Below are 12501 nucleotides of genomic sequence, written 5' to 3'. Positions count from 1 at the left end.
GTGGCGCCATACCACCCGCTTCCCATGAATCACTCTATTCCTAGGTTTCCTAGATTTCACTCATGGTCTGGGTATTGGACCTTTTACCTCAACTGACTCCCCCCCCACACAGAGAAAAACAGACAGCCAGCCAGTAATGAATAATGAATATGAATGAAATGCAAACATTAATGCAAATAATAAATGCAAGCAATAAATGCACATATATACAAATGAATGCAATAAATACAACAGCAAACAGCAACCAAAACCCTAACCTAGAGAGCGCTAGGAGAGACTCGCTCAGGGAAGATGGACCAGCATAGGTCAACTTCTTTTATCCCCAGCAGAGTCGCCAGCTGTCGCATCGCGCGAAAAACCGGCGGGAAAAGAAGAACAACAGAGCCGCCACCGTGCGTTATTTATCCCAAAAGAGGGAAAGGAAACGCTCAGAGTAAACCTGGGAAAAGAACATGGTCTCGCGACCAAAGAGTATGGGTTCGGGAGTCGGTTATGCGAAGGGAAGGTATTAGCACCCCTACGCATCCGTAGTACTCTACGGGATCCACGCACAAAAGGAAGGAATATTGGTTGCTAAACATTGCTCACACTTACACACACTGGCTGAAAAGAGACAAGAGAGACTGACTGAAACTGACTCGGCAGGATGTCGCGTCCTGGGCCTACTTAGTCTATCAGGCATAGACATCAGAGTCGAAGTAGTTTGGACTGGGGAAAACACATGCTCGCTAGGATATCGCATCCTATGCATACGTATCTTCTCGGACGAGAGAAGAATCAGAGCATTCGTAGCTCGGCTGACACGCACACAAACCAAACAAAACACAGGCAAACGCGGAGCCCGACTGCCAATCACTGGACTTATGTCAGCATCCGAACCAAACACACACAAAGAGGCAAACGTGGAGCCCAAATGCCAATCACTGGACTTACATTGACATCCGAACCTAAACACACGCACACTGGAACCCAAATGCCACTCGATGGACTTACATCAGCTTCCAAGCACACAACGACACAACAGGTTAATAGGGAGTCGGGGACTCAGCCTATAACTGTCAAGCACACACAAACAGACAGACAGCAAATGCTAAGGAGTCACAGACTCGAGCCTAGCAAAGGTCAGGCAACACACACAAAAGAAAGAAAAGGCGCCCGGAGAGATCAGCTCAATCTCCTGCCTACATACTTCATCTGGTGTGAAGATCAGGGCGATGTAGTTCCCCTACGCAGGGATAAAGGACTAGCCTAACCAGATAACAGAGGGAGACACAACTAGGGAGACTACGACTCGAGCCTAGATGTTATCATGCAAATTTATCCCTAAGTTAAGGTTTCTAGCTAAACGGCACAAGGGCCAACCTATCCTAAGCATGGCTCACACAGGAAGCAAGCCACACACACTTAACTTGCACAGGAAGCAAGCCAAGCAAAACCTAACTTGCACAGGAAGCAAGTCTAAACTAATCCTAACTTGCACAGGAAGCAAGTCAAACAATCCTATCTTGCACAGGAAGCAAGTCAAACAATCCTATCTTGCACAAGAAGCAAGTCAAACAATCCTACAAGCACAGATAGCACACGCTATACACAAACAAGTGGCTCAAACAAGGGTTAGGTTTTAGTCAAGGGGTCATATCAACCTCAACAAACAAACCTCTGGAACTGGGTGAATGCGCTCTTAACCTTGCCATTGAGGGGCTAAGGTGAAGCAGATGAAAGGTGGGTGAAGATAAGACTTCACTGCTCTTATCCCTGGCCTGGGAGAGCTCAAGACAAGAATGTGTGGGTTCAGAAAGCGGGAACCCTTCTACACATTAAAACTGACTCAACTGTACAGTTTGTACAAGATCTTGGGTTTGTATCTTCAATGCATCAACACAGTGGTGTGAGCAAAGCAGATGACACACTGAATAGTGGGGGATAGATTGCATATCCCTACCTTCCACCAATTGCCTCTTCACTTAGGAGGACTTTGACTCTATGCAAGGACAAAGTTAAACATCCACAAACATTGCCTCTTAAGGAGGACTTCAGACAGTTGCCTGGCCAAGTAACAGGCCAGGTCTTCCAGACTACATGAAGTAAAAGAGACATACCTCAATGCAAATTGCTTATACAAGCAAAGCAAAGCAAAAAGTTCACAAGGAACTAAGCAACTAAAGCACCTGAAACAGTCAAGCACAATTAGTATACAAGTCAAAGTTACATCAAAATGAAAACAGATATCAACCAGTCAACACAAGCAAGTGAATGTGCAAGGCACAAGGCTTAAGGCATGTGAGCCAAGCAACCTACAAAACAGACATGTTAGTCAATGATATCTAAGCAAGCTCAATCAGAAAGAATTGGTCTCATTGGCCATTTGGTGTTTAACCTGAAAACATAAGCTCAAAAGTGAGTACCAAGACCACTAGGGCAAGCCTAGGGTCAAAAGAGAATAAGAAAGTTAAAACAGCAAAGGGCAAGTATCCAAAATCATTTTCAAACAATCAAGAAACAAAACCAATTGGGTTCACACTCATATCAATCACTATCATCATTTCATGAACCAATTAGGTCGAAACATGGCATTTAGAAGCTCACAGAAGTCAACAGCAAGACTTAACTCAAAAGCAATCTTAAACATTCCCAAAAATCATCAAATAAATCATGATAAACCAAAACCCATAGCATGGTAAGCATGTCAAATTTCATCTCATTTGGACAAGTGGAAGGCAGTCAATGAAAATCAGAAAGTCAAAGCAATTTTGAACATGCTCAAGGAAGTCAACCAAACATGCATCAACTTAGAAAAATCATAAGTCAGAGATGGTGTATGATAAATGAATGGGATCAAAACCATGGCAAAGATGAGGATGTCTAGTTATCTCATGTAAAATTTCATGTCCATCTAATGAAGTATGAGAATTTCACAAATGAAGTGGGAACATGTGTCACACAAAGTCAACAATTGACTAGGCAGGGGATAAAATCTCAAACAATTAGGAAAATAGTTCAAATAAATCCAAGAAAATTCACAAGTCAACTAGACATACAAGAGTAGGCTCATGCAAAATTTCAATCCATTTAGAGGTCAAGAAGCATGGTAATGAAAATCATGAAGTTGGACATCAATGGTGTGACACAAATTGTCACACCCTAATTCAAAAAATCATATCTCACAAACTACAAATGATAAATTCACAAACTCTACACCAAAATCACCATGAGTGTGTCTAGTTTAAGAACAAAAAATTTGGGAGCCATTGGATACATTCTCATCATTTCACAATTGATTTGGCAAAGTGTACAAAATTTGGTCACATGTCAGAAACCCTAGCACCATTTAAAATTCGACCATGAAAAAATTCTGGAAAATATATGACAAAAAACTAGAGATCAAGATGGACACAACACAAAAAATCCCATTAAATTTGGATTAAAAATGAACAAGTTATGATTTTTGTAAGTTTGAGTGATTAAATGAAATAAAAATTGAAAATTAAATGGATTAATGGAATAAATAAAGAAACAATGGGGGGGGGGGGGGGGTCAACGCCCCGGTCAACGCGCCCAGTAGCAGCGTTCCTTTTTAAATATATATTTTAGAAGGCATTTAATAATTGAATTGGCATCGCGCCCCAGTGGTAAAACACTTGGTATTTGAAGCAGGGGTCTGGGGTTCGAATCCCCCTCGCCCCAGGCCTTTTGACATTTAGGCAAGGCAATTTACACACACCAGTAAACACATTGCAGGAAAAAAAATACTTACAGTATGTCATCCAAGAAAAAAAGAAAAAATACTTACAGTAAACAAGATTTTTTTTTTTTGTTAACCAAATTCAACAAACAACATATCAATGCGTTCCTCTTGCCTTGCTCATCAACATTATGTCATCCATTTTCATCAAATCAAGTTAAACAAAGAGAAATAATCAAAAACAAGTTTGGATGTGAAACTTCAACTCAACATAACTTGCAAAATACCAAACCATTTTTAGTGATCTAAAGCTCTTTGAACTCAGCATTAAGAGACCTTTTTAAAGCATGTATTTATTTCACAAAATAGGGAGATCGAATTTTTACCAAATTTGATGGACAGTTGTGGTACAGTTGTTGTTTGATGTTGTTGGCCTAAAACAGATGCTCCATAAGCCTTCCAATGATGAATGAATGAAAGAGTTTGGCTTGAAACGACTTGAAAAGGTCTAGAACTCGGACTGCCATTGTTGAGTTCATGTAGAAAACAGTCGGGAATGAAGCTTTACAGTTGAAGAAACCATGTTTGAATGAGCTCCATATGTTGTTTTGATGATGTTTCATGCAAGGCCAAGTTTTGTTCTTTGGAGTTCTTTGACTGTTTTGTAAAAATGCTAAGAGTGTGATTTTTGAGAGAATGAGAGAACAATGGTTTTTTTTTTTTTTTGCTATCCAAAGTGTGGCTGCTATTAGTGGTTTTCAAATGATGAATGGATAGTCAAAATAACAATGCAAGGCTTTGTTCTCTTTGAGTTCTTGGACAGAAAATTGGAAAATGCAAGAATGAAGTGTTTTTTGAGAATGAGAGCACACTGGTTTTTTTTGCTGTGTTAGAGGCTCTAATTCTGGTTCACAATGACAGAAAATCATGTAAAAATCTTCTGTTTTGATGTACAAGGTATGGCCCATGGATTTGTGGAGAGATATGGTTGCAAAGTGTACTTTTTCTCCAAAATCAAGCAAGCAAGCATGGCCTTTTTTTACTGGTTTTTTAGGCTGCAAATGAGGCTCTAAATGACAGAGAATGGCCTCTAAAAACTCTGTTTTGATGAGTACAAGGCATGGCTAAAATGCAAGTATGGATGGCATGGTGTAATTGTACTTTTATCCAAATTTCAAGCAAGTTGAAGAATGGCTTCATGTACTGCATAATTGAGCTTGCAAACACACTTAAAATGATATTTATGAGCTGTCCCAATTGGCCAAATGTTGAAAAAATGTTTAAATCAAAAAGTCAACTCTTGGTCAAACTTTCATTTAAATGAAAAAGGTCAAAATATGCCATTTTGATTGGTGAAGTTTTGGCTCATGAAATTTATATTTTTGGAAAGAGGGGATCAAATGTGACTTGTAGGAAAAAACCCCATCAAAATTGGCCAAACGGTTTGGGAGATATGGCCCTTTGAAGTTCAAGATTTTCTGAAATCGATTCGATCATAACTTGCCAACCACACATGGGAATTGAGAGTTCTAGGACTTTTTGGAAATGGGAGAACAAGATCTTCAACTTTCATGTTGGGCAAAAATTCATTTGAGGCTTGTATCACAATGTAAGTTTGAGGATCAAGACTTTCCATTTATGGCAGGTTTCAGTTACAGGCCCAGTTTCCATTTTGGGAAATTTTGATCTGGCTTCAAATTCTTCCATGATGGTGTTTGGCATGATGTATGATGACTATTTGGACATGAATGAACTCTCACAAACCCATTCCAGTCACCCAGTCATTGATTAAATGGACAGTTGACCAACAGTCGACTTTTAGGGTTTTTGACTGTCTGTGCATTGACTGATGACTTCAAAACCCTAATTCCTTGAGAACTTGACTTCAAATGATGTCCCAAGTTATATGAACTCTTGATTATTGACCATGGTGCCCTAATTCCACAAGAATGACCACCATCCACTGCTTTGACTGACAGTTGACCTTTTTTAGGATTTTTGACTGTCTGGGCATGAACTGCTGACCTCTGAGTCTTCAACCCTTGTACAAAACACTTCAAATAGACCTCCAAGCCATGTGAACTTGTTGGACAAACCCCAAGGCCTTGATTCAATGAGAAATTCCTTTGCTTGCTTGGTTGACTGATCAGGAGATTAGTTTGACCTAATTCTTGATTGCTTGCTCTTGAGGCAACTGAGGGACAATGCAATGCTATGCAATGGACTATGATATGCCATGACCTAACATGAAAATGTATGTATAATGACAGGTGCAAATTTGAGGTGCTACAGTTCCGAGTGAAGAAACCCTGAAGGCCGCTCCTCCGCTCCGAAGCTACCGCCGCCCAACTCCATCCGATACCAAAAGCGATCAGTCTCTTCAACATAGCAGCTTAGTTGCAAGCAGGTTTGCGCATCACTATTGTTTTATGCTTTTAATCGGTAATCTCTATATACATAAAGCATCATGATTGAAGTTTCGAATATGTAATTTGATTTCACATGCGAATTTAAATATGCTTGAATATCATGAATGTTTGTCCATGCTATTCCTGTAATCAAGTGCCATACAAGTTCAGGTTTTCGGAGGTCATGCTGCTGTCAAACTCCAAACCCGTGGCCGCTCGCTAGCACATCGCTAAGCGAGCCTGTAGCGAGCATTCGCTGAGCCTTCGCCAGGCGAAGCAGAGGCGAACGGGACAGTGGCTGCTTTGTTTCTTTTCTATTATGCCTTATGTCTATCTAACCAAGACTTATTATAATTCTGCATCATTTGGCCTGAGATTATGACTGTTGTGTTGTAGTGCAATTTTCAATTGTACTTTACTTTGATGCTCTAACCCGTGTGTTGAATTGTGCAAAGGTTTACATATTCCCGAGGAAACGGCCGGCTAGGTATCCCACTTTATGTGTGGGAGATCCTTATGGAGATTCACCCTGAATTACTCAATTGATTTTAATGTATTCATTTCATGGCGAAGATCCACCCTAATGGCTTAATTGATCTTAATGTATTAATGTTAATATGGACCTAATTACCTAATTGATTACGGCTATCTAAGTAATTACAACACATTGCCTTTAAATAAGTGATCTTGGACCTCTCTTTGTTACCCCACGATTTCGGTATTACGGTCATGTCCCGCGAATATGGGGATACCCTTAGCAAAGACCCTTCGGTTAAATCATCATAGTCCCTCGAATGTTGCCTTTGTCCCGCGATGACCCTTCGGTGTAGCCTACGGTTAAATGATGATAGTCCCTTCGAATGCTAAGGTATCCTCACAACTGTTGCCTTCAATGACCTATCGATGACCCTACAATGACCCTTTTACATCCAAAGGATAAAACTACTTACTTCTCAATAGTAAGGATAGTTTTACCCTCATAAGGATAGGAAATGCCCATAACGACCTTAGGAAGGTATAACTCTCAATTACTGGATCATAACCTAAAACATTTTTCACCCCTCATACTTTGCAAGTCCTAGAAAATCACCACTTGGTATACATTCATACTAGAATCATTACCAAGTTATATTTTTCTAAACTGTTTTTCAAAATCAAACGAGATAAATCCTTTGTATACATTCATACGAGAATCATTACAAAGTTAAACTCTCTTTTCGAAACATTTTTAAACAATTCACCAACACTTTTCAGACAAAAATATAAGTGATCCAGCAATTAAGAGCCCATGGATAACCATGGATACAAAGGGTGCTAATACCTTCCCTTTGTATAATGTACCTCCCGAACCCAAAATCTATTGAGGCCTTTCCTGTTCTTTTCCACCTTTCCTTATTGGATAAAAGAAAAGTCGGTGGCGACTCTTGCTATCCGCGACATTGCGATAAAAAGCAAAATACCCCAAGTCAGTTCACCGTATGACAACATCCAATATTATTAATTTTTTTTGCGGTTTTCAGTTTTTTTTTATCGATTTGCAGTTTAAAATTTGGATCGGTTTGAATTTGAACACCCCTAGTACCCACCTTGAACTCGTCTTCGAACCGACTTTGTTTATTTTATTATGTACTTTATTATTTTAGTTTTGATAATTTAGAATATTAAATATTATTAATGTTTTGATATTTTGATTTGTATTTATTATTTAAAATATTTGAAATATATGTATGAAATTTTATTTTTATTATTTATAATGTAATTTAATTTTAAATAAATAATTTTATTAAATAAATGATGTCGGAGCGGAAATACCCAACCTCAATTTGTTTGAGTTTTAATTCTCTATTTTTGATGAAATTGGGACAAAAATATAGATTATTTTAGAATTTGAATTTGAATTTGGGGAGTTAAAAATAGTGAACCGTTAATCATGCTTACTCCTAATCACAAAGTAAACCGAGAGAAAATAGAACAAACCGGTTCAAACGAACTAATTCAATCGAACCACAAACCCGGTATTGGGTATTGAAAACCGTCTTGTTCACTCTCGTATGCAATTCCTTTCCACTTTCCTTTTCTCATAAAACACAGAATCCATTCTTCTTCCTTTTCTGTTTTCCCTCCGCCATTGAAGCTCGGTTCCAAGGCTTAAGGGTAATTTAATTTCCCCACAGTGGGTTTCAATCCTCATTATGATAATGAAGCTTTTATTTGTCTTATTTCCATTTGAGTTCTCATTTGTTTTAGTTTGTTGCCATGAAGTGTTCAACCAAGTGCTTCTCATTTGTCTTGATAATGCATTAGTAACAAAGCTTTGATTTGAATTCTTCCATTGTTAAGATGTTTCCATTGATAAAACTGAATGATTTTGCTGCTGTTGTGTCTCATGGTGTAATGCTTGTTTTGTGTTTGATAAAATGCTTCAACCGAACTTTGTGAATAAGAAACACTTGTCATAGATGAAATGAACCAAGATAAGTTTTAGTGACATTGATAGTGCAGTGTCATAACTATTGCCTGCTTAATTGGTTATTTGATTTTGAGCTAGTGATGCAAAGTAAATTGTGAGATTTTTACCTGCTGTTTAGTTGGTTATTATCTATGTATGAGAGAGTAGATGAGATTATCGTAATCAACTCCTAGAAGTAAAATTTGTTCATGATGCAGGTACTAGATATACGGTTCACCTATTGAAGTACTCTGTGGAATGGAAGAATCGTCATTTTTGGACCGAATGATTGGTCATCTTCGGGGAACTTGCAAGTATGTCCATGTTAACTACTGGTGTCATTTTCTCTGAATTGTAGATTTATTAATCTTTACTACTGATTCTATTTTCTATCATTCTGTAGTAACTACAATAATTCTTTGTACTGCAATACTTATTTTTCTCTAGGCATTTTTTTCGTTAATTAAATATTAGAAACTAATTATTGTCATTTGATTGAAGAATTGTTTAGTCATATCGATAAGTCTATGGAATCTCATTTCAAATAATTGAATATTAACGACAAAGTTTAGTAACCCGTACTATGGTAGCATACTTTGCAATTTGCATGATATAATTTAGATGATAGATACTTTGCACAATTCCCTGGTGCATTATTCTTGGAAATTCACCTCATCCCATGCTGTCTATTAATGGGAAATATCAATTTGTTGGAATTGTTTTGATAATATTAGGTACTATACTGGTTATTCAAAGGATCTTGGACCATCACGGGTTGTTCATTTCACCTCCGAGCGTGAGTTTGTCAATCTCCTTCATGAAGGGTTTCCCGTGGTTGTTGCTTTTACTATCAGGTGATCCGGTTGGAGTCAGCTCTTGAATACTCTTACTCTGAAGCTTATTTAGGTGTGAATGAAAAAGAAAAGAAATAAAATGAATTAATTTAGGAATGACTTCTTATTATTCTATAATGCAGGGGGAATTACACAGAACATCTTGACAAAGTATTAGAAGAAGTTGCTTCTGAGTTTTATCCACATGTAAAATTTATGCGTGTAAGTTATTTTATTAATGATCTCTTACTACTTGTTTGTGTTGGCACTTGGGAGTCATACCTATGTATATTTTTACTCACGATGAAGCATTGCAATCGTCTAGTCTGATAGAGTCACAAAAGCATACACAAATGTGCTCATTACTTTGCAATGAGTTGGAGTTTACTAATAGGAAAGTAGGCACTAGGCTTACAGTAGAATTTATCTTTTATCGTGTTCCTTTTTCTGTACCTTTATTGCTTGTTATTGTCTACGCACTCTGCAGCGTTTCTATTCCACATTGATGATGACATGATAATTTTTTGTGCTTTGCAGGTTGAGTGTCCAAAGTATCCTGGGTTTTGTATAAGTCGGCAGAAAAAGGAGTACCCATTCATGGAAATATTTCATAGTCCAACACATGTATGGTATTCCTTTCTGTTTGCTAAGCCTCTTAACCTCAGTGCCTAAATTGCTAATAGGATAAAATTATAATAAATTTTCTTCTGATGGCATGTTTAAGTAAACCCAAGAAGCACAAATTCTATGACAATAATTTGGTTTTTAGTAATTGGTTGATCTTTTCATTGACTCAATGGAAATGTAGTTACTTGAGACATGTGTTTCTTTTTACAGGTGGCTAACCAGGGTAGGGTAGCTGATCCAAATATTACTAAATACAATGTGAAAGTCATGCCTGTAAGTATCCCTCCTCCTGCTTTTCAGGAAAATTGTAAAGCATGTAATATCGGCCATGATTATTTGTATTTTGAACAATCCCCCTTAAGAAAATATCAAATACTGAAAATGTACCCTTCCCAGGTATTAAATATAGTAATCAACCACTAAGATCAACTTAAGCACATGTTTCTTTTGGATCAAGCGCTAACCACTAGGCTAAAAGCAATTGCTGTTAATGAGGGCGCACCTTTATTTTCTTATAGCATAGAGCCCTCAGGGGGCTGCGCCCAGCCCATACTAAACGCCATGGGTTGGGATGTTAAACCCATCGAATCCCTAAGGATGATGTTGGATTAATAAATCCAACAGTTTCTTGATATGAAGCCATTTAAGTTTTTACCAATGAAATTTGTCTACTTGCCATGGAGGGTTCCTCAAAGTTAAGATTTCTTCCATTCCATGTACAAGGAGCCATTTCCTATCATTTGAAAATAAATTTTCTTACTTAAAATTGATATTTCATTTTGAAACAAAATTAATTAATAATTAGAAAGTATAAAAGTGTAGATTGCAAGATTGCTTAAAGATTACTATATCAATGGAGCAAAATGTATATTGAGTTGCTTAAATATTATGTGGCATAGTTGAAATTGAGAAGCTCTTAATAGCTGCTAAACAACTAAAAGTTTTGTAATCAGTAAAAGTGGCTGTAAAACCTATCAAACATTTTTGAACTTCTATGACATATGTCAAAGGCTTTGGCTTTGAATATTTTTAATAATCTCATACTTCCATTTGCTTGTGTGCAATTGCAGTTCAACTACGATATCAGTGTTTACGGGCTTAGAGAAATCTTCAAGCGCTATGGGATCCGGGCATCAGATATGAAGTAAGGCTCTAGTAGGAAGGTTTTATCTTTCAAATAATAAGGAGCCACACCAAATTATACTACCTATTTTATCAAATTGTAATTGTATATCATCATAAGTTACAACTTCAGGCTAGTAGATGGCAAATTATAATTACCTGTTTTGTTGATGTCTCAACCCTTAAATATAATTTGGTTCAGTCCAGTCATGGAAATGTTCTCTTCATTTCTTCATTTTGGTTGTTTAAGTTGTATACTAAAGTTAATTGATGTAGCTTTTAGGTTATTTTTCTCTTAATGTTGTGGTATTTCAACTATTGGCCCGATTGGCTTTTCATTTTGATATGTTTTTGAAGAAAATTAATGTTAATAGAACGGGGAATTTTTAAACAAATCAGCTCTATATCTCTCTAGATGTTTGCAATAGTGATATTTTGTTATTGGAATTGAACCGGAATGTCTTGCCTTAATCAGATCTCCTTCTAGACTTCGTGCTGAGAGGATCGTGAAATTGAGATGTTTTACCTTGGTCACACCGTCCTTCCAAGTCTCTTGTTTGAGAGATTGTGAACTCAAATAATTTTAGTTGGACCTCAAATAGCTTGGCCAACCAATTATTTACTCCTCAATCATGGATCATGGGAGAATGTGTCTGACCTTATATTACGAGAATAATTGAAGTCATCATAAGTAGAGGGGTCAAAGAACCCCTAAATGAGAAAACCCTAAATGAGAAAGCCCTAACAATTAGGTTCCCTATTTGGCCTCATTTTTTTTAGGCCCCATACTAAATCAATAACTGTTTGGCCTCTTATTTTTAAGCCCCTTCATATTTTTGTTTTTTAAAGGGCCTAAATGAGGGGCTCAAAATATAATTTATTTGAAACAACATATTTTATTTTTTTAAATATATATTTTTAAATAATAAATATTTTTGAAAACTATCTTTTTTAAATATTAATTTTTTTTTCAGAAAAAAAAAGAAACGTTGATTTTTTTTCGAAAATAAACCTTACTTTTTTAAAATAAAAAAATTAATTTTTTAAAAAAATAAACATAATCCATTTTTTTGAAAGTATTAAAATTTTTAGTTTTTTTTAAAAAAATTGATATTTTTGAAAAAAAAAGTATTTTTCAAAATAAAAAATAAAAAAGTCAGTTTAATCAAAAATAAAAAAATTCATTTTTTTCCAAAAAATTAAATCGATTTTTTTAAATAAAAAAGTTTAATTTTATTTGAAACAAAATCAAATTTTTCCTAAAATAAAAAAGTTGATATTTTTCGAAAAAAATAGTTTTTATAAAAATAAAAAAATGAAATAATTTTTTCTTTAAAAAAAAAGTCAATTTTTTTTCTTTAAAAAATGATAGGGCTTTAG

At 36.3% G+C, this 12501-nt stretch overlaps 1 protein-coding gene across 1 annotated transcript in view; it reads left to right on the top strand.

Moving 5' to 3' along the window:
- LOC127107843 (uncharacterized) overlaps positions 1–11269 on the top strand; it is a 35651-nt gene extending 24382 nt beyond the window's left edge. Inside the window, exons 2-7 of the mRNA XM_051045172.1 lie at positions 8758–8853; positions 9274–9393; positions 9516–9594; positions 9910–9996; positions 10210–10272; positions 11070–11269. Coding sequence (XP_050901129.1) covers positions 8798–8853; positions 9274–9393; positions 9516–9594; positions 9910–9996; positions 10210–10272; positions 11070–11147 — 483 coding nt within the window. The 5' untranslated portion in view covers positions 8758–8797 and the 3' untranslated portion in view covers positions 11148–11269. The remainder of the gene's footprint in view (positions 1–8757; positions 8854–9273; positions 9394–9515; positions 9595–9909; positions 9997–10209; positions 10273–11069) is intronic.
- Positions 11270–12501: the final 1232 nt, after the last annotated feature.

The sequence above is a fragment of the Lathyrus oleraceus genome, chromosome 7, assembly GCF_024323335.1.
Source record: "Lathyrus oleraceus cultivar Zhongwan6 chromosome 7, CAAS_Psat_ZW6_1.0, whole genome shotgun sequence".
NCBI lineage: Eukaryota > Viridiplantae > Streptophyta > Magnoliopsida > Fabales > Fabaceae > Lathyrus > Lathyrus oleraceus.
Note: the sequence above shows the minus strand (reverse complement) of the source record. Positions and strands in the feature narration are given on the sequence as shown.